This window comes from Labeo rohita, chromosome 23, assembly GCF_022985175.1.
Source record: "Labeo rohita strain BAU-BD-2019 chromosome 23, IGBB_LRoh.1.0, whole genome shotgun sequence".
NCBI lineage: Eukaryota > Metazoa > Chordata > Actinopteri > Cypriniformes > Cyprinidae > Labeo > Labeo rohita.
Window position 1 is genome coordinate 17,857,606 of NC_066891.1, and position 22,003 is coordinate 17,879,608.

General features: G+C 37.0%; 1 protein-coding gene across 15 annotated transcripts in view; it reads right to left on the reverse strand.

Annotated features, from left to right (window-relative positions):
- Positions 1-22,003, reverse strand: part of ubr4 (ubiquitin protein ligase E3 component n-recognin 4) — a 62,875-nt gene that overhangs the window by 7,387 nt on the left and 33,485 nt on the right. For 6 of the 15 annotated variants that reach the window (XM_051095783.1, XM_051095780.1, XM_051095772.1 and 3 more), the window contains 48 exons: positions 20,967-21,183; positions 20,559-20,591; positions 20,158-20,221; positions 18,669-18,803; positions 18,395-18,569; positions 18,175-18,315; positions 17,967-18,088; positions 17,770-17,881; positions 17,555-17,685; positions 16,797-16,974; positions 16,259-16,363; positions 15,437-15,592; positions 15,177-15,345; positions 14,716-14,920; positions 14,503-14,616; positions 13,116-13,325; positions 12,875-13,024; positions 12,559-12,786; positions 12,398-12,476; positions 11,990-12,208; positions 11,706-11,874; positions 11,447-11,591; positions 10,325-10,410; positions 10,131-10,218; positions 9,847-10,040; positions 9,518-9,757; positions 9,294-9,432; positions 9,011-9,136; positions 8,780-8,908; positions 7,690-8,033; positions 7,504-7,594; positions 7,303-7,387; positions 7,090-7,217; positions 6,596-6,725; positions 6,354-6,514; positions 5,568-5,677; positions 5,302-5,443; positions 5,134-5,215; positions 4,877-5,050; positions 4,670-4,791; positions 4,390-4,587; positions 3,012-3,092; positions 2,842-2,929; positions 2,316-2,443; positions 2,126-2,233; positions 1,925-2,044; positions 1,640-1,830; positions 1,375-1,548 (listed from right to left, as the gene is read on the reverse strand). In XM_051095783.1, the coding sequence (XP_050951740.1) occupies positions 1,375-1,548; positions 1,640-1,830; positions 1,925-2,044; positions 2,126-2,233; positions 2,316-2,443; positions 2,842-2,929; positions 3,012-3,092; positions 4,390-4,587; positions 4,670-4,791; positions 4,877-5,050; positions 5,134-5,215; positions 5,302-5,443; positions 5,568-5,677; positions 6,354-6,514; positions 6,596-6,725; positions 7,090-7,217; positions 7,303-7,387; positions 7,504-7,594; positions 7,690-8,033; positions 8,780-8,908; positions 9,011-9,136; positions 9,294-9,432; positions 9,518-9,757; positions 9,847-10,040; positions 10,131-10,218; positions 10,325-10,410; positions 11,447-11,591; positions 11,706-11,874; positions 11,990-12,208; positions 12,398-12,476; positions 12,559-12,786; positions 12,875-13,024; positions 13,116-13,325; positions 14,503-14,616; positions 14,716-14,920; positions 15,177-15,345; positions 15,437-15,592; positions 16,259-16,363; positions 16,797-16,974; positions 17,555-17,685; positions 17,770-17,881; positions 17,967-18,088; positions 18,175-18,315; positions 18,395-18,569; positions 18,669-18,803; positions 20,158-20,221; positions 20,559-20,591; positions 20,967-21,183 (6,916 nt within the window). The remainder of the gene's footprint in view (positions 1-1,374; positions 1,549-1,639; positions 1,831-1,924; positions 2,045-2,125; positions 2,234-2,315; positions 2,444-2,841; positions 2,930-3,011; positions 3,093-4,389; positions 4,588-4,669; positions 4,792-4,876; positions 5,051-5,133; positions 5,216-5,301; positions 5,444-5,567; positions 5,678-6,353; positions 6,515-6,595; positions 6,726-7,089; positions 7,218-7,302; positions 7,388-7,503; positions 7,595-7,689; positions 8,034-8,779; positions 8,909-9,010; positions 9,137-9,293; positions 9,433-9,517; positions 9,758-9,846; positions 10,041-10,130; positions 10,219-10,324; positions 10,411-11,446; positions 11,592-11,705; positions 11,875-11,989; positions 12,209-12,397; positions 12,477-12,558; positions 12,787-12,874; positions 13,025-13,115; positions 13,326-14,502; positions 14,617-14,715; positions 14,921-15,176; positions 15,346-15,436; positions 15,593-16,258; positions 16,364-16,796; positions 16,975-17,554; positions 17,686-17,769; positions 17,882-17,966; positions 18,089-18,174; positions 18,316-18,394; positions 18,570-18,668; positions 18,804-20,157; positions 20,222-20,558; positions 20,592-20,966; positions 21,184-22,003) is intronic. The other 9 variants (XM_051095784.1, XM_051095778.1, XM_051095785.1 and 6 more) reach the window with 7 other exon arrangements.

A 22,003-nucleotide genomic window follows, 5' to 3' on the forward strand; every position in this document is an offset into this window, starting at 1 on the left:
TACTGAATGCATTTCTGGATAAAAAAATGCTACAAATACCCTAAAATTTTTTTTATATATAATACATATATTAACTATAGATTATATGTAGTATTATACATGTCTTTAATCTATAATGTAATTAAAAAAATCTATTTATATATTTATTTATATTTATTATTTTATTATATATATATATATATATATATATATATATATATATATATATACACATATACATACATACATACATACATATATATATATATATATATATATATATATATATATATATATATACATATACATATACATATACATATATATATATATATATATATATATATATATATATATATAGATATATATATAGATATATAAACCTTATTTTTTTTATATTTAATTATAATTTATAAATAAAATTAAATACAATAATTAATATATTTAAAATAAATAATAAATAATAAATATGTACCTAAATATAATTTATAATATCTACAAAAAGTATTTTGGGATATGGATGAAAGATATTATATTATGTAAATAAATATATCAGTATTTATTATAAATAAAAAAATGAACATTATATTTAAATATATTAAATTATTATATTATAAATACATAAACTACGTACTGACAATATTATGACATATCATGATAAATTAAATTACATTATAAATATTTATCTAAATATAATCTATAATATCTACACAAAAAGTATTTTGGAACATGGATGAAAGACACTATATTATATAAATGCATATACCAGTATTAATTATAAATAAAAATTAACGTTATATTAAAATACATTCAATAATTATATTATAAATATATAAATAAACAATATGTACTTATTATATGACGACATATGACAAATTAAATTAAATAAATATATATCTAAATATAATTTCTATTACCTACAAAAAGTATTTTGAGATATGGATAAAAGATTCTACATTATATAATGCATTTACCAGTATTTTAAATAAAAATTAACATTATATTAAAATAAATTAAATTATTATATTATTAATATATACTTTGTACTTATTATATTATGACTTATGACAAATTAAATTAAATCTGTATCTAAATATAATTTCTGTTATCTACAAAAAGTATTTTCAGATATGGATAAAATATTCTACATTATATAATGCATTTACGAGTATTATAAATAAAAATCAACATTTTATTAAAAATATATATAATTATTATATTATTAAATATATAAATACATACTTTGTACTTATTGTACTTATTATATGTACATATGACAAATTAAATTACATTTTAAATTAAATTAAAACATATTATATTATATAAATGCATTTACAAGTATTTATTATAAATAAAATTGAACATTATATATTTAAAAAAAAAAGGACGTCATACTTCTTAGCACAGGGGATATGTTTCTTCATATAGTCCAGAGCACTCTGGGTGATGCCCTTCTGTAAGATGAGGTCTTTCAGTTGATGGCCATTACTATTATTCTTGATTCCAGCAGCTATTTTACAGAAGCAGTCCAGAAAAACCTTGTCATCTGCACTGTGCTCCTCATCATACCTGTATATGAAAACAAACAGTGTTTAATGCAGCAAAATTTCCCTATTGTTACAGGGACGTCAGAGTTCTAGATTATAGACAAACTCCATACTTGTCGAAGTTGCAGCAAGGTTTAAAGCGCTCGACCAGGATGTGCATCTTCTCAAGTTCACCGAAGGACAGGTAAGGGATGATGCGGAGCAGCCCCTGTAGGACGCTGGGATTGGAGCGCACAAACAGTGTGTTGATCTGATCCAGCAGCATCACCAGCTGGTCCTTATCACCTGTGAGCAGCAGGTTACCCTAGAGGAGGAACACAAAAGAGCGATCTGAATATAGCTGACTCACTTCTATTTTGTTGTAATACCCAATGCATTAATCAAAATGATTAGCTGACCTTGTCTTCAGACACAGTCTCAGCATTGGCCTCATCCAGGATGATCTCCATAATACTAAGAACCTGCTCTGCTATGGATGCTCCCCCACTGTCCTTGCTCTCCTGCTCTGCCACCAAGGCCTGAAAGATAACATCCAATTAAATATATGCTTAAATATTACATTTTATCTCATCAGATGATTCCTCTGGTATGTTACTTACCAGATTCAACGTGCCCAACATAACATTCAGTGTGTTCATCTCCGGTTTCACCAGCTGCTGTCTGTTGATTTTCACTTTTACACAATAACTAAATAACTTGAGGAGAACCTATAAAGCCAAACACAATCATTAGAATTGTCTTCAGTTTCTGAGGAGTGTGATGAATAAGAGAGGTGAATTTCATACTCACTGTGAGAAGGTGCCTGCCCTGTTTGAAATCTTTGATTCCAGAGAGCCTGTTCAACATGCACTCCAGACCTCCACACTGCGCCATCACTCCAGCCATCTTATAAACCTCCTCATCATCCTCCTCTTCATCTGAACAGAAAGCAAACACCAATTACAAGTGAAAAACATGATAAACTATAGGGGGAAAGACACTGACAATAACGTTAAAGGGACAGTTCACCCAAAAAAGAAAATTCTGTCAATAATTATTCACACTCGTGTCAATCTATAAGACCTTTGTTCATCTTTGGAACACAAATTAAGATATTTCTGATAAAACCTGAAAGCTTTCTGACGCTGCATAGACAGTAACACAACTGACACTTTCAAGGCCCAGAAAGGTAGTAAGATTAAGGATTTCATCAAAAAATCTTAATTTGTGTTATGAAGATGAACGAAGGTCTTATGGGTTTGGAACGACATGAGGGTGATTTTTATTTTTGGGTGAACTATCCCTTTAAGAAAGAGTCCTGCAACATAAAACCAACCTGTAGTTGAGTCCAAAGACTCAATGAACTCCTCTGTTGCATCTCCCAGAAGCCCCCTCATTCTGTAGATGATCCTCATGGGCTCACCCTTTATTGCAAGAAACAGAGTGTTTAAACAATGGTTGATATGTAAAAAGAGATAGTAACTTTTTTTTATATTTTTAGCTCACCTCATTGGTTGGGCACCAAACCTTCTTATAGACCTCAGCAACAGACAGATCCAAACTAATGATCTTGTTATTCACAAGTAGCTGCAAAGAAAAGTCATGTTTAAAAACATGGATCAGATAGAATTGCAAAAAACAAAGGGGGGGGTAAAAATATCTTATTTTTATTTACTTATTTTTAAAATTGTGTAAAACCTTGTTTTCATTCATGCATATTTCTGGTTGCACCACTTGACTTAGTTAGGCACAACACATTTGGTAGTCGAACATTTTTGAATACATTATAAATCCTTACTGAATGTTTTTTTTTTTTTTAATAAACTGACCCTGAACATTTGTACGCTAATGTAATTGACCCTAAAAACCTTAAAGGGAACCTCAGATATTAAGATGTATGTATGGCTTAATATATTGTAAACGATGTCTCTTACTGAAATATGTCGTAGTAGTAGAAAACCCTTTTTTTATGTTATTTAAAAAAAAATCTACATTGTTTTATACATATTTTGGACTATGGGGGCGCCATTATTTCAATGGCGTCAAATGGTTGCACTTAGGTATCTACTGGTGCTACCGGTTGCTATTTTTAATGCAACACAACTCTGAAAATAAAATACTGTGATGACCACAGCTACCGAAAAAGCTTACAGGTGGTGACGGATATTAGCGTAGGCTTAAACCAAATGCCGTACCATCTATTTTTCCCCAACAAGGACTCTAAACATCCCCAGATATTGAGTGAAATCCACGCAGAGAAACGCCTTCAGTGGCTGTGGCGTTATGACAAGTGTTGGTATATTTACATCCTTCCAGGATGGCATCTAGCTTTTTTTTGTCTCTACAGTTTGTAAGCTCTTTTAGTAGCTGTGGTCTACTAGAAGCCTCAAATGCATCAGGGCTAAAGTGGAGAGAACAAAGACGCAGGTCTTTAGGAAGTTTTATTAATTCACAGGCATCTTCTCATTCTTTTCTCCTCTTCTTATCGCTAGGAAAGCAGTGAAGATTTACATCGCTTGTTGCTCTTCAACTGAAAATTGCAAACAAAACTGCACATTGTGGCGTCGTATTAGTATTTTATCTTCCGAGTTGTGTTGTGGTGAAATTGGCAACAGGTAGTGCCAGGAGCCCACCAAGTGCAACCATTTGACATCATCGAAATAATGGCATACCTCATAGTCCAAAATATATATAAAAACATCTGGATTTTTTAAACAATGTAAATCTTTCACTGGTTTTCTACTACATATTTCAATAAGAGACATTAATTGTGTTATATTAAACCATACAAGTCTTAATACCCAGGGATTCCTATTTTTTTTTTTTTTAAAAATCCAATGGTAATTATTTGAAAAAGTCCTAGGACATAGTACTCATTACATACCTCCATGCCGCTGTCGTCCTCCAGTAGTGCCACAAGATCGCAATCCTGGCAGATTTTGTTCTTGATGTCCCTCATGAGAGGGCCAATGCCTGGCTCATTACTACTATATGGGTTTCCTGGCATACGGCCCTGCAGGAAGTCCTCCTGTTGTGGGTCTTTCTCCAGCGTAACAAAGAACTCGGTCACCTCATTCTCCTCCTTCATAGACACAGATAGGAGAAATTAGTTTTTGCCAAAATCATTATTCCATGCAAATGCCAAAGAGCTGAAGTCCACTTACCGGATATATGATGCTACATAACCTCTCGAAGATGAAGACAGGGGTGCGATAGTCATCCAGATTGTACCGCTTTGCAGTTTCAATGCACACAGCCATAAATGCTTTGGTCTCAGACTCCGTCCCTACAACAGAAGATAAAGCATTGAGCTGATTTGGTCTCTAACAGCACAGAAGCATCAGAGAAGACCTGAAGGTGAAGGCTGGAACCTGTAGTCATGTCTTCCAACATCTCCAGCAGCATGTCTTGGGTCTCATCAATCAGTTTGGTTCTCTGGACCACCAACTTTCTCAGGCACAGGTAGCCGTTAAGGACAGTGCCAACCAACCGACTCTTAAAGTGACGCTTAATGGACTCCACCTCCACGAATGAGGACAGCAAGCCTGTGAGAGAACAGAAATGGTTAAAAAAAAAAACTTTAACATCAAGACTTGAACTTAAATGTGACACAAAAGCTAAAACTCACCTGTCAAGCTCTTGAGGGCATATCCCTGCTGCAAGTCTGTGCTCAGTGTGGCTTCTTCAAGAGCGAGAAGATGAGCAATTTCCTGAAGAACACCACACAAGTTTGGGTTAATGGAAATGACACATCCTTACACTCTAACCCTGTAGTTTCTACAGTTTCTGATGATACCTTGGTGATGAGGTTGCCAATGTAAGGTAGGACACCACGGGCAGCCAGGTAAACCTTCCAGTGAGCAGGTTTGATGAGCTTCTGGTATAAAGCCAGGTACTCTGCAGCACACTCTCCTGCAATGCTCAGCTCATCCAGATAACTGAAGAACAAACAACAAAACCGTCATTTTAGCAAGAAATGGCTCCAACATTTGGTTCAATTGAGACTAATATGGAAATAACTGGTCCAAACAAGATTGCTTTATTTATACATATCATATTTACCTTGTTAGAAGGTCCAGAACTTGCTGTTTGCGGCTGGGGATTGTTGTTAGAGCTTCAACGATGGTGCAAGCCGCCTGCCTTGCTGCCTGGGTGGCTGGGGTGAAGAGCACCTTCAAAAAAAAAAAAGTCAGATTACATTAGAGAACATTAAAGCAGAAAAGTATCAAACACTCTAGAGGAGAGGTTGTGTTAGACTTTAGCGTCCGTCACTTTGACGGACAGGGTCGTAAAAATTCCATCATAATCTATTATTACCCGTCATTTTAATTTTCCTATTTTAATTATAACACATTTAATTGCTTTTATTTTTGTTTACATTTTCATTTTTTATTATGAACCTACAGGACTTAAGCATATAGTCTTAAGCATTTATTTTGAAGAGAACAGACGAACAGATGAGACTGCGTAAATTTTCATGTTCAACACCACACCCTACAGTGACAGCGATTCTCATTTTTTTTTAACCAATATCGATTCATAAATCCAAAATGACCTTTTGGTTTATGCTGATTTCAGTTGATGATTAAACAGTACATAGTGCGCCTCCCATCCAATAAATCGCAGTAGGCTAAGCTTTGTTTTACTTTTATTATGAAACAAAGTCTCCGATTTCAAATTTTTAAATGTATAGCAAAAGATTCGTGACAGTTTCATTTTTGTTCACCACCAACTGGACAGGGGTGGGAATTACAGTTAGAAGTTACAATAGATCAGCCTCAGTGTAAATGACTGACAATTTCCGGTTAACGCGACCTCTGCTCTAGAGTCCTCTGAGGGAGCACATACTTGTCTCAGCCAGTTGTTATGACCCAGTTTGAGCAGGCGAGGGAACAAGCCCTCTGTTCTGGACCTCATGAACTGCTTCCACTTCCACACGTACTTCTCCATCAGGTACTGCCTCCTGATCTCAGCCTTATTCAAAGGTTTAGAGACTGTTTCCTGACCTGCTATAGATGAGAGAGCAAAATCACATAAATGTTTCTTGCAAAAAGCCCATAACATTGCTGACATAGAATTTCGGTATTTACATCTAGCAGGAAGGCACTTTTTCCAGGCTTCGTAAGATGCCTTGGGGTCTTTTTTGAGCCAGAGCTGAGCCTGTGCGTGAATCTCGTTGTTGTATGGCTTGACTGTTGTTAGGGATTCGACGGCAGCATCCTGTTAAATAGCACAAGTCAAGTAAGTGCATCAATATGTATTGATTTAAGGGATCATGAACTGCAAAATCAAAATTCCCTTGATCTTTTGACACATAAGAGGTTATTGAACTATAAAAACATCTGGAAGTTTCAGAACTTAATACATTCTCGTTAGTCTAAAAACAGCTTATATTGAATGTGCCATGTGGAATACAGCTTATATGTGGAATGTTCCACTTTATAATTTATATACCTCTAAATTATGTTGTTTTTGATGTAAAAATCTTGATAACACATGTGGGCCTCGGAGAACAGTACAAAGTAATGTACAAAAGGCAGTTCATGACCCATTTAATACATCATCAGCATTGAGCCTGTCATACCTTGTTTTTCTTGCTTGTTGGGGCAGGAGGTTTGATGAGTTTCTGCAGGATCCTCAGGCACATCAGTGTAATGTTCTCCACCACCACAGGGGTCTTTATATTCACGGCCATCAAGAACAGACTCAGCGCTGGAAATGAACAGAGAGGCGTGAGTAGAAAGCACAGATATTCAAATTCCAGCTTTTAGCTTTGGAAATCCACCACAGGACTCACCACAGCGAAGTCTGAGCTCCCAGCATCCTCCTTCCTTAGCAATGGAGTCTGTAAGAAGCAGCATTTCATACTGCAAACTACTGACCTAAATGAGAGTAGACGAAAACATTAAGAACCAAACAGTGAAATAAGTACTACAGATCTACCACATGCAAAAACAATAGCGACATGTGATCTTTACTATGGAATAAAGACAGTTACCAGATCAGGGTTGGCCCAGTGACCTTTAAGGGCAGCTGACACCTTGGCAATAATAAGATCGTTCATCTGCTGTGTTGCTTCTGGGTGATCCCTGCAAAATACATTGACACAAGTAGTTAACATCTTTTAAAACAAACACTGTTAGCTATTCTCTTCAAAGATTTGCACATTTGTGTGTTTATATACCTGGTAAGCAAGCAGACGAGCTGGCGGACTTCTTCCCTCATGGCTCCAGTGCCACGACGCAGGTTGTATTCAAACAGCTCTCGGATGAGACCTTGCAGTACCAGGATCTGCCTGATGGCTGTGTTGGTTGCCAGTGCGCGCAGTAGAGTGATGCAGTGGCCCGTGACTGCAGACGCACAGCCGTAACATTTGGTGGAGGATGTGTATCCGCATCCCAGCACAGACAGGGCTCGATACTGGCTAGCTGTGAAGGTGGGTTGTGCGGAGGTGCGGGACGATTTGGTAGCAGCTTCCCGCTGTTGCAGGTCATACTCCAAAAGCTCCTTACGCGATGCAAGCACTTTCTGAATGAGTAAATAAAACAGACTTTATACAACCTAAACACACATTTAATTATTAAACCACAACTGTTTCCAACACTAATAATAAATATTATATATTATATATTATGATATTATAAGGATTTCCGAAGGGTCATGTGACACTGAAGACTGGAGTAATGGCTAAGGAAAATTCAGCTTTGCATCACAGGAATCAAATCTATTTTAAAATGTATTTAATAGAAAAGAACTATTTTAAATTGCAATCATATTTCACATTATTACTGTTTTTTTTAATAAATAAATGCAGCATTGATGGGCAGACAAGACTTTAAAAAAAACAAACAAACAAAACAAAAAAAAAATAAAAAAAAAAAATTAAAAATCTTACTAATCCCAAACTTTTGAACTGCAGAGTAGCTGCATAAATTATAATAATGTAAAAATTCAATAATTATCAACAAGATAGATAATAAACTAATAATATTAATATGAAAATAAAATAAAAGCAATAATAATATATTTTTAATTATTAAAAACATTAATACTGAATTGTAATATTAAATCATCAACACTAGACACATAAATATCTAATTATATAATTAATAATTAAAAAATAATTACCAACACTATTAAACAAAATTAATTTAACTTTTATAGCATATCAGTTGCTACTTAAATTTGTTGCGGTATGAACAATATTGTGAAAATTCTCTGGTACTGTTATCGACTACCGTACTGGTACAGTAACAGCTCTATTTATCTCTAACCTGGATGATTTTGGAGAGCTCATCGAATGAAGTCTTGCAGTCTCCGCTGTATTCCTGTGCCAGCTGCTGAATGTACCGATTGACACTGGCAGTAGAGGTACCAAGACCAGCGCCTGCTCCAGTATCATCCTGTAAAGAGGCATGAAAAAAACATGAATAACACCCAAAACTCATTGAGGTAATTCAAAAGAGAAGAGTTGATCCGTCTGAGGCAGAAGCTGACAGACTGACCTGTGGTTTCTCAGGTGCAGCCTCATTTACTTTGGACAACAGACTCTCCAGCTGTGGCCGGTGACCCATGAGCTGGTGGTAAACACGGTCAGCCTTGTCGAGTAGAGTGTTGATGTTGGTCACAGCCTGGACACAATAAATCATATGGTTTAGTATGTGGATGCAATTTCAGCATATATTTTTACATTTAGACTATTCCTAAATTAGCCAGGTTTGTTTGTATCTCACAATATACATAAATGGACATTTATTTTTATATATTAGATATTTATGACTGCCATACCTTTTTCCTATCTTCTTCATTTTCTATAGGATCCACAGCACAGCAGGGTTTTGCATACAGCATGAAGTCAAAGCGTGCATATTTACAGAAACCGCAGGCGTTGCATAGGAATGGGTCCTTTTCATCATAATTAATGGATCTGGAAAATTCAAAACAATTACAATCTTTCATTGCAATTTTGAGAGTTTTCCTGGGTCTTTGTTCCATATCAAACTAATGCATACCTGCATTTGTGGCACTGATACACATTCTCTCCACAGTTGCCACAGACCCCAGGGTTGGCCGGTACAGAGGCGCTGCAACGAGGACACTGCAGGGTCTCCGTAGACGCTTGGTAGTTCTCATAGAAATCAGAGAATTCAATCATCAGGTTGGAGGCCACAATGGGGAGAGGGAGGTCAATCTTCACTTCAGTTTGGCCAGGGGTCAACTGCACCTTCTTAGCTTTGTGCCAACGAGCAGGTCTGCGAAAACATTTTAATTAAAAATTATTTTAATATTTCATTAAATGTCTACAAATTGACATTTTTAAGAGTCTGATTAGCATGCTCACTTGTTCTTTAGTTCTACAATGGCTTGTACGGTTCTGTTGTTGTAGTAGAGGTTGATTGTGCGAACCATCTTGGTTCTCTTGAGATCGCCAATCTTCACAGTGACTTTGCTGATAGTGTGGCTGCCAATCAGTTTCACCACTTGCTGAGTGGTGGTGTAACGTGTGTCCACTTTGATGGATGAGAGTTTGATGTTCTAAGAGCACAGGGAATAAAGTAGGCCAACATTTAGAACCATAACAACTAAAACAAGCATTGAAAGTGATATGTAATGAACATCACTCACAGAGAAGGGCACTTCAGGATTGTTGCACACCAAGCAAGGATCACTCTCCAGGTAAAATCCATCAAATTCCACCAGTCCAGACAGGGTGCTGAGAAGATAAGTGTGAAGAGATGAAAAATGCAGGGATGTTCTCACAACCATGATTCAAAATATAATACAAAATATTTTAATGAGAGCATGCTGGGAACACTTACTTGTATATGTTTGAATTGGGATGATTGGTTAGAATGTGGTTCTGTGCCCTCAAAATTTCTACAGCCTTCTGAGAGTATTCCTTCAGCTGGAAAACACAGAATCAAAACATTAGCTGCAATGAACAACACTCTAAATAACTAACCTACTACACTACCATTCAACTTTTTTTTAAAGAAATGTATACTTGTATTCATCAAGGACATACTACATTGATCAAAAGAAACATTTACAATATTACAAAAGATTTTATTTCAAATAAATAGTTTTGAACTTTCTAATCCAAGAAACTTGATTAAAAAAAAAATGTATCCGTTTCCACAAAAATATTAAATTTAATTACATTTTGAAATATTAAAATAGAAAACAGTTCCTTTACACTGTAATATTTCAAAATATGACCGTTTTACTGTATTTTTGATCAAATAAATGCAACCTTGGTGAGTATAAGAGACTTTCAAACACATTTAAAGGGGACATCGAATGCAAAATTCACTTTTACATGGAGTTTGCATGTAAATGTGTCTTAGCAATGTTTGAACACAACCACCTTAAAATGATAAAATTCTATTCACTACTTTTTTTTTTAATCCCCCCAAAAACTAAACGGTCTCAATCATGCCATTTTGATTTTCTGAGCAGTATGACATCACATTGCTCAGGCCCCGCCCACAACCCCGACAGATTGTCTGTAGTGACAACAATGTCTCGTAAGCAACACAGTTTTTTTTTGTAATTGAATGTAAAAGTGATCATAACAGTTTTCACTTTCTCTTGACATAAGTTTTGCTTTTAATGGTAACCGAATACATAAAAACAGAAAGGGGGGGGGTGAGCAGTAGCTCATTAGCGTTCAAAGAGACATGCACTGAAACGGATCACTGTGAACAGAGCTGTATTTGACAAGGTAAAAAGGTGTTGTTTTACATGACCATTAAGGAATTTTAACCAAAGTATGTTGCAGACATTTCATGAAGATCATGAAGAATCATACCAACTTTTGGAAAATGGCCATCCGATGTCCCCCTTAAAAAGTCCTATCCTAATCTGACCCCAAACTTTTAAAAGACACTGTATGTTCATTACAAATCAAATTCTACCCCGTAATTTGATAAGTCACAGACCTTCTTTTCCGTCTGAGGTGTTTTGAGGGAGAAGTATCCGAGCAGGTCGACAAACTGAGCTGCTTTACGACCATAAGCGGGTAGTTCTGGCCAAATGGCCCACATCAGGTCGAGCAGCAACTCCTGCTGGGATTTGTTTGAGTTCCTGCAAGGCAAATATTCATTATATTTAACACAATGGAACTTCTGGATCGAGCTCAAAACATAGGACACGAGAGGCTGTGTTTAGGGAAGGTGCTCGGATCTAGTAGCAAAGTACCTGTAGATATGCAGCGTGAGGCAGTGGGCTTGCCAGCGCACAGATGAAGAGTTGGACTCGAGCAGGAAGCAACGCAGGAACTGAATAAGTGTCTCCTTATCTGCAAATTTATTAAGCTGACTGACCAGAGCCGTACATAGCTGATCTTCCTGACTGCCAGCTCCATCTCCTGGAGAAAACACAACAGGAACATTGAGAAAAGTACCATGGAAGTATTTTGCTCTGATTATTAATCCTAAATGAGTAGTTGTGTAACGCTAAAAGATCAATGAAAATCATCAAACCTTCTTTGTCCTTTTCTTTGTCTTCTTTTTTGCTCTTCTTGCTGGAGGATTTGCTCTGAGAGGGTTGAGATGATCCTCCAGAACCTCCACCTGAAGCTCCAGAGGAGGAAGCCGCCAGGACTTTACTGCCACATAAGGCACAAGAGAGCAGCTGCAGCAGGACTGGAGAAACACCCTCATCCACCAGGAAACTTACTTGAAGCAGGAAGTACAACACCGCTACACACAGAGAGAATTCAATTAGTACCACAAGTGACTTTACAACTAAGAGAACTATAATAGCTAATAGCCTTTATTTAACTGAAAATGTAGAGCATGACGTTAACGCTAAGGTCATTGGCTCGATTCCTAGGGAATGGAAGAACTGCAAATGCATAAAAGGAAATGTAGGACACATTGTACACTTACAGTCATCCTTCATGCAGAACTTCTGCCAGTTGATCGTCCTCTGAGTGGCTATTTCAGCACATGCTTTAAGATGCTCCATCTGTGTAAAAGGAAAAACGTTCATGTAAATCTGAACTCAAACAAGACAAATTCATAGTGAATCACACAAGCCTGTTACTCACCAGACTGATGAGTGTATCATACTGTAAAGCGGAGCCAGATGACGCAGTGACGATTCCTCCCCTCAGGAAGATGCCCTGCTCCTCCAGAAGCTTCTTGATGCCCCGCACGTGAGAGTCAAGTGTGTGGAGGTCTCTGAGTTGACGGTACTTCTCTTTGGATCCGCAGATGAACAGCAGGAGCTTCCTCACTTGTCGCCTCACGAATGGCGTCTGCTGGATCATCAGATACTGGAAGATGATTGAAGAAAGTTGATTCGTGCTAAAATATTCATTGAAAACTCTTCAGCACGGGCCAAAAGTGAATGAGGTGCATTACCTCTGACAGAAAATAGAACCAGGAGTGATCAAAGATTGGCGGTGGGATGCGCGGGTTGGCGTCTGCGATTTTCTTAATCTGGTACGGCAGTCGGAGAACCATCTCGGTGAGGAGCTGAGAGTACGCTTCAAACACATCAGCAGCGTGGCCCTGAGAAACACACCCATAATATGAACATCAGGATTTTTTTCTTAAGCAATACATGTATTTAAAAGCAAGCTTTTTAAGACCAGGCCTGTACCTTGACATACTGGCGCAGGAAGAAGGGGCTCATGTCTGGGGGTGAGGAGGAAGTGTGGGGTTTCAGGAGCTGACTGGTGGCTGTCGGCTCCTCCTCGCCCTGCTGAGTCTTCCAGAACTCCAGCAGAGATTTGAGCACATGCAGGCAGTAGTCTATCGCTCCCATGCTGAGCAGAGCGGTGGCTGTTGCGTTGGAGATGAGAGAAGACGACTGGCCGGAAAACAGAGATGAAACCGAATTATTTAACAGTTTTCACATTCACTGCTTTGCAAACTGAACCTGGTAAAAACATGTAAACAACAGTATTAGGAATGTACACTTCCTGAAACAAAACAGTGTTAAAGTTAACACTGTTAAAACAAGGCAAGAAGACTAATCTAAATTCAGTATGCAAATAGGTGTAAAGAAAAGATGGCCAAATGCCAATCAAATAGTGCGGCTGCCAATCAATAGTCCCTATCACACATTCAGTCTTTACTGGTAAATAACCGTTAAGAGATCATGTATGAACAAGGCATTTTCAAAAATACCGGTAAATTCATTCTGAACATATTGATGCAGATTTCGCATTTACTCTGCACTGTTTATGAAAGTTAAAAAAATGTATCTAATCTAAAGTCGTCTAACACGATGTCTTTGGGCCAAAAGCAGCTACATAAATTTGAAGGTTTCACACAATAATGAAAACAAAATGTGTATTTTTCATTTGTCATAAAATGTAACGGTATTTTGAAACTGATGTGCGAATGGTGCTTTACTGGTAAAAAGATTTTATGGCAGTTTTTATCATTTCAGTTTTTACATTTTACATTATCAAAAGTAAATTACTGGCAGATTTTAAAGTTTATTATTACATTTCCATTATTATTACTACAAGTATGCATCAATAATAATACAGTTAATAATACATTTCCTAAAAATAAATAAATAAGAAAATAAATAAGAATTCAATTATACATTTTATTTATACATTTTGTTTCTTAAAGAATTTAAATCTTAATCTCAAATAAAAATTATATTAGTATAAGTTTTGTATAAGTTTACAAAAAAACAAAAACAGACAGATCAGGTCAGTATGATTTTTTTTTTTCTTTGCCATTTTTTTCTTGATAGGACAGTGGAGATATGACAGGAAGCAAGTGGGAGAGAGAAAGAGGGATGGGATCAGGAAATCGAATTCGGAACACCCAAAGCACAACTGCCATTAGTGCCGACAGGTCAGTAGGATTTTTTTTTTTTTTAAATAAATTAATTGAATCCAAATATTTGACTGGAAGTTTGGAATGAGGTTTAATTCTCAGGCTTTGTGTTTTGTGGAAAATAACATTTAAACCTTTAGAACAAAGCCTTTTGAGCACTGTATTACCAGACTGAAGTTGAGTGTTACCTCAGAGGAGGATTTTGAGCCAGACTTGGTGCGGGACATGAAGACACTGAGGAGCCTCATAATGACCAGGTGCACCTCATTTATGGAGCTGCGCTCATTCTTCTTTGAAACATCCTGGAAACCAAAAATGACAATACATATTCTGTTCTTCATGCAAGAAAAATGCATTTAAGTAAAGTTCTTTTTTTTTTCCTTTTTGTAACACAGTCTCACCTTCTTGTGCATGCCGAGCTCGGCGATGAGCTGGGCCAGAAGGTCGTCCAGTGCTCCCTTGTCTTTCTCGTCCTCTCCGTCCAGATCTGTGGTCAGCATGAGGATGACCTGCATGTAGGGGATAGCTTGAACTCCACCTACAGTGTGAAGCTGGGACAGGTGCTGCAAGAGACGCTCCAAGAGCATCAAACGCACCATGTGCAACCTAAAAAGAGGAGTGAGATAAGCAGATAGAAAGTCATTATACAGAAACTTCAAAACAAGTTATCTTTATTTATATAGTGCTTTATACAACACATTGTTTTAAAGAAGCTTAACCGTATTAAACAAACTATTAAAAGGATAGTTATGGGCTTTGATTATAATTAGTAAAGCCACATTCAAAGGCTAAATAAACGTATATAAAGTGTATTTTATTCTAAGTTTCAGTAACACACAAGTGTTTCATCATATAGACAGACCTGTTGCTGGTGTGTATGTCGCCCTCTGTCTCTCCTTCACCCTCTGATCCGTCTCCTTCATGCTGGGCCGTGGTGGTGCTGATGGCCCCCGTGCTGGAGCTCACACTGCCAGGTCCTGCAGGGTGTCCTTCAACAGTCGTGTCCCCATAAGCACTGCTGCGGCCAGACACTGAAACAAATACATAATCCTGAGTGGATAAAACTCTCCAAAACAATCTATGCCCAAAAACCTGAGACAAACAGTAAAAATTGAGTCTTACCATTGTGTTCTCCTGCAACTGAGTCAATGGCGCTGCCGCCGCTCTCGGAGCCCACACTGCCCCCGTGCTCGGCGGGAGAGGTGCGCAGCGTGGAGCCATCTGTGGCCGCTGTGCTACCCTCATCATCCGAGGCTGGGGCTGAAAGCATAACCAGAGCTGTTACAGGAAAAAAACAGCAGGCTTTGCTAAGGGGGGTTTCTAAAGGTGCACACGAACATATACATAGAAAAACAACCATATGTTTGAAAATGATTGTAATTTAAGGAATAATGGGACATGAAGGGATGACAAGAGGAATGCTGGGTGAGCATGCAGTAAGCATGAAAGAAAGTAGGGGTGGGCAATCTTCTAAAAAAGTTAAATCAATCATGATCTGAATTGCATGTTCCCCAATTCTGAAATGTACAGGGAGTATCCAGACAGGGAAGAAAAGAACTTGTTGAATAAAGTTGCTATTCTTGTTTTCTTTGCGCACAAAAAGTATTCTCGTAGCTTCATTTAACCACTGATGTCACATGGACTATTTTAATGATGTCCTTACTGGTAGTTGTGTTGCTGTGTGTGATTTCATCAACAATATCTTAATTTGTGTTCCAAAGATGAACAAAGGTCTTGTGGGTTTGAAACACGAGGGTGAGTAATTAACGAGAATTTTCATTTTTGAGTGAACTATCCCTTCAAAATTATTATGAGGGCATAAGACCACAATCTCTCTTTCGATTCAAAAGTAGATTGTGGGCATCTTCAAGATCACAATATAAAATCATCAGATTGTCCACCCCTAACTGAAAAAGTGTCTTGTGGAGAGATGGGTGCAGTTACCTGATGCAGTAGTGTCTGAAAGGGTTCCTGCGTCCAAAGATGAGGAACTTGGGGCCTGGCCGGATAGACCCAGACTCTGTAGACCCAAAGCACTGCTGCTGCTGCCTGCAAACACATGCAACATACACATTAGATACAACCAAGATTTTTAATGTTTTAAAAAAAATGTAAAACATTTTTAAACGTTCACCAAGGCTGTATTTATTTGATTAATACAGTAAAACAGTAATACTGTAAAACAATTTCAAAGAACAGTTTTCTCCTTTAATGTGTTTTAAAAAAAATTATTCCTGTGATGGCAAAGCTGTAATGACTGCAGAAAGCTCTGCTTGGTCATCACAGAAAGCACATCACAACAGAAATATTTTTACAATTTTACTATTTTTAGTGTAATTTTGATCAAATAAATTCAGCTTTGGTGCGCATAAGACACCTAAAAAAACATTAAAACTGTACGTATTCCAACCATTTGACCAGCAGCGTCCATTTTATAATATATTTTTTTATTTCAAAGGGGCAGAAAAGTGTAAACAGTGACCTTGCTGGTCTTGTTGCAGACTGAGAGCTATAGCCAGCTCCACCATGGTCTCATCATCAGCGTCTGGTGGGATGTCCAGCATGGGTGGGAAGCCCTCCGCCCCTGCCAGCAGAGCTTCAAGAGGAGAAGGGTTTCCATTGTTCACATTCTCTGCCGTCTCCAGGACCATAGATTCAGACTGCATATCAAACAAAGAGAGGAGAGAATTACATAATAACCGCCTTCTTTACATACAGTAGTTTAGAAAAAGACTTGTTTTAAACTAACACCATCTCAAACATTTAATTGAAGCATTTATTACAGATGTTTCACCAGAGGCTGATTTTTTGGCAGTTGGCTCTTAAAAGCATGAATTGGACTTTTTAAGTATTCTCAGGTTCTACATAAAGTAGCAGATCAGCTCATATTTGTGCATCATTATTCATAACTGTGTGAATCTACTTGGGCAAATTTTGTCGATTGTTGTTGTTTTCTTCCTGATTTATTGTGCACATTCTGGAATACCTGGAAAATATGCTTAGGAATAAACTTTAACGCACCTTGACTTGTGATGATTATTTGTTCATTATGCGGTCTATTAATATATAATTATATGCCCTTGCATGATTTAAAGATGATTATTATTGCCCAATAACTTATTGGTTTAGTAAATGTTAGTTTGCTGACATTCATACATATTATAGTCTAATCATTGTCAGATATACTTATTAACACTTCAAGTGTCCAACAGCTGGACTCATAGTGGTTGCAAAACTCACCACCATCTCAAAGTCTCCGTGGTCCACCTCGCTTTGCTCTTGACTCTCTTGCCTGCCACCTTCCCCTCCCGTCATGTTAGATGGTTGCATCTTCTCATCAGCATCGTCGTCATCATCATCATCTTTATCTCCTAGGATATGAAAGCACAGAAATGCATTTTTGGGGTTGATTCATTGAGAGGTGTTTGTATGATTCACAAAGGCAGGGCTCGTACCCATGGGCGTGTTGGAGCGTGGGGGAGAAGGTAAGGTCACATGTCTGCGTTTGTTTCTGGGTCTCAAAACTCTAATCAGAGCCTGTTTGCAAGCAAAGCTCACAGAGGTGTCCTGTAGACGAGAAAGATGTAAAAATTGCAACTTTAATTGTTCATAAAATGTATGGATTAAGGAAAAATGACAAGAGGATACATACAGGGCAGAGCAGCATCTGCATGTAGATTTTAGATGCCACATTGATGTAATCCAGCTCACATGTGCAGTAACCGTGAATGATATCAACCAGTGCATTGACTGTGGCTTCAATGTGAGTTAGACCTAAAACGTAAAAACGTCAGTTTCCTGAAACAATAAATCAATGAACTCCTAGTGTGAATCAAATCAATAATCACATGATTATGTACCTGGCAAACAGGCGGGAGCCAAAAATGCATTCTTGGGTTTGAGAGCATGAAGCTTCCAGAAGTTAGTGACCAGCTGCATGATGAAGCTACAGCTGTCAGTATCAGCTTGTTTCAGTCCATCCTTCCCATCATCACCCACATCTAAGAAGAAAAACTGACTTTGTGAATAGGCACATAGAAGAATGACAAGATGAACGTCTAAGAGGTTCAATATGTGTACCAGTGTCTGATGGAGGCAGTCTGGACTCTGTGAAGTGCACAAGGTTGTTGGGTCTCATAATAGCGATGGAGCGGGCTGTAATCACCAGCCTCTGGAATACATCAGGATCCAGCTCCTTCCCTTCTTTACTGCAGCTGTTCAGACACTGCACTGCATTGCTCAGCAGAGACTGATCCTGAACACAGATTAAGCACTGGTTAGAAAGCTGAGCTTAAAGATGCAGTAATTCATGTCTAACACAGCATAAAGTTCTGAGCAACGATCATGTTTGTACCTTGTGGTTGTGGTAGGCTGTGCGGCTGGTGTGCAGGCTAGCCAAAAGGCCTTTGGTTTGCTGTTGTACCCCAGCAGGAGTGGGGATGGACAGGAGGAGAGTGGCCAACTCTAGAGCTGCTACTTTATTTTTCTCCTGTAGAATGTAGGGATGGAACGTCACATGTAAATGAAAACTTCATTGAAAACAAATGAAAAAACCTTGCAGCAAAAGTGTTGTAATTCTGCATTAAAACTATTAAAAGTCACATCTGTTAACTGAAATAAAATAAAAAATGATAAATATAAAAAAAAATTTAAAAAGTAAAATACATTGTAATAATTAGAAGTTGGGCTGGGCGATAAATCAATAATGCTAATTATAACGCAATATAAATTTCCTCGATAAACGATAACAGGCGTTTGATAAATGTTCAATATAATGTTTATCTGGCAAAGGCAGAACGAATGAGTGCTAGTTAATTTAAAGAGCGCCACTCGGACCGTTTACCCGCGCCGATCAAAGTTCAAACAGTGGCACGGCGCAAACTTACTAGGGCAGATGCGTTTACTCTCTGATGAGTCTCAGTCACTAAACAGTGCTGTGAGATCTAGTGTGAAGTGCTTGAATTCAGTGAAGAACACAAATGACTCTGTTTAATGCCAGATGAAACAGCGCTGACAAACAGGAGAAACACTGTGCACAACTATACAGTCAGAAGACTTTTTAATCTACAAATCGCCATAATTTACCATAGATTTACTGTAGTAGCACTAACTGCACAGTGGTATTGTGCCAGTAATGTGGGTATATTTGTGTCGAATTTTATTATATTATTAATGTAGACATTTATTAAATTATTATTGTATTATTGAAGGAGGAGAAATGGAATATAGTTTGTTTATGCATTCACACTAAATTTAGACTACTGTTTTTCATTAAAACACCTGGAAACCATATTACATTTTTACCATGGTATTGAGGTGCTATATTTGTGGTTTTAACTGTCATTACCATGATCTAAATGTATGCTACTATGGAAGACCAATGGTAAATAAAAAATAAATAAATAAATAAATAAATAAAAAACAAACAAACCTTCAAACGGTCAGAATAATTAAATTTCACCATATAAAAATGAGGTTGCTACAATTTTTACAGATACTACTTATTTTGATAATGAACATAAATCTATATCTGCGTCCTAACTCAAGCTACTATCAAATGTGTATTTCTAAGAGACAAAAAAAAAAAAGTTATATTATTATTAATATTATGAGGCAACACAAACTGGTTTCTAGATTTGAAAATACTCATTAAAACACGCAGAATTAAGAAATTATTTTTTGTATTAAGATTTTTATAAGATGTTTATTTTGTTAAAGGGGTAACCCTTACTTTCGTAAATAAAGTGAGAAGTATATCAGCTGGTCATGTGATCTCATAGCGGCCCCTTAGGGATATCTTGTACATTTGATATCCCTAATCACAAAGTGAAAAAGATTCTCACCTTTTCATTGGGGGATCCCACAGCAAAGCAGCTCTCTAGAGCTTCCAATGAGCTGACCACCAACCTAGAGATCAGACAACAGTTAGATAGGGAAAGCAATGCATAATATTAAAATTCTATCAGTCCATACTAACATATTCAAATCATATACTACATCATTCAAAGCATTGCCAGTTTCAAACCATAACAAATAATCAAACGTTAAAAGCGTTAAAGTAAAACACCTATGTGATTACTAATGTCTTTAGAAATGCTGTAATAGTCCTGCATGATCTACACCAGAGCAAGCTCAGTCTGACTGCTGTCTCTCGCACATACACACACACACACACACACACACACACACACACACACACGAGCAAAACACCATGCACACAAGCAGAGAAAGGGCGGTTACTAACCGGTCCAAGGCTGATAAGGACTCAGTTTCACAACTTTTTTTTTATTGTTTTAGGGAGCAAAGAAAAAGAAAAATGTGTGAGGATCACAGAAAAGAAATGCGTAAAAATGATTTTGTATGTCAAACACAGGAAACGTAAGCATGCGAGCACGAGGTCATTATGATGGCAGCCATGCACTGGACACGTCACGCACACCCCTCCCCCAACTCCCTTCTGTCTCCTCTGCTCTTCATTTCAGTTACGTTAATTGACATTGATTATGGGCACTCTTGAGACAATAATACAGATTAAATGCAGTGAATTAAGTGAAATGAAGACAAAGATAGAAGACGTGTTTTTTTTTTCTTTACAGGAAATCATATTAAGTAATTGGCTGAAAGAGCACACAGGGTTAGGAGACAAGTGTACCTCTCCAATACAGTGCCACTTGTTGTGATGGGGCTGGTGATGTCACTGTCTCCGGTGCCGTTGCCCTGGTTTAGGTTGGGGCTGCACACGTTGTTGACGGCAGCTGAAGGGAAGTCCTCCGGAGGCTCATCTGGCCAGCCGAACTGCTCTTTGGTTTTGCCATATATCTTAATGGAGTCCAGCATGGTGACACCTGCTGGATCGACTGAAGCACCAACTGAAAGAAAAAAAGAATCAGCATTATTAATTATAATAACCACTAATGTTAAGAGCTTAAATGTTTGGAATTCAATTTAACAACTTAATTAAACTGCAATTGGTCATTTACATAAATGACATACACTACTAGTCAAAAGTTTTTGAACAGTAAGATTTTTAATGTTTTTTTTAAAGAGGTCTCTTCTGCATACCAATTCTGCATTTATTTGACCTAAAATACAGCAAAAAAAAAAATCTATTTGAATACAATTTATAATGTAATTTATTCCTGTGATGTCAAAGCTGAATTTTTAGCATCATTACTCCAGTCACATGATCATTCTAACATTCTGAAATCAGAAATCATTCTAATATTCTGATTTTCTGCTAGAAAAAAATACAAATTATTTTGTTGAAAACAGCTGAGAATTTTTTCTGGTTTCTTTGAACAGAAAGTTCAGAAGAATAGCATTTATCTGAAATCTTTTGTAACATTATAAACGTCTTTGTCATCACTTTTGGTCAATTTAAAGCATCCTTGCTAAATAAAAGTATTAATTTCTATAATTTATTTAACAATAAATAAGTAAATAAATAAATATTATACTGACTCCAAGCTTTTGAATTGTATAGTGTATATTGTTACAAAAACTTTCAGATAAAATATCAGATAAATGATCTTCGGATCTTTCAGATTCACCTAAAAAAAAAAAAAAAAAAAAAAGAAAGAAAGAAAAAAAAAAAAAAGTACTCAAACCATTATAAATATTGATAATAAAAACGTTTCAGCAAATCAGCATATTAGAATGATTTCTGAAGGATCATGTGACACTGAAGAC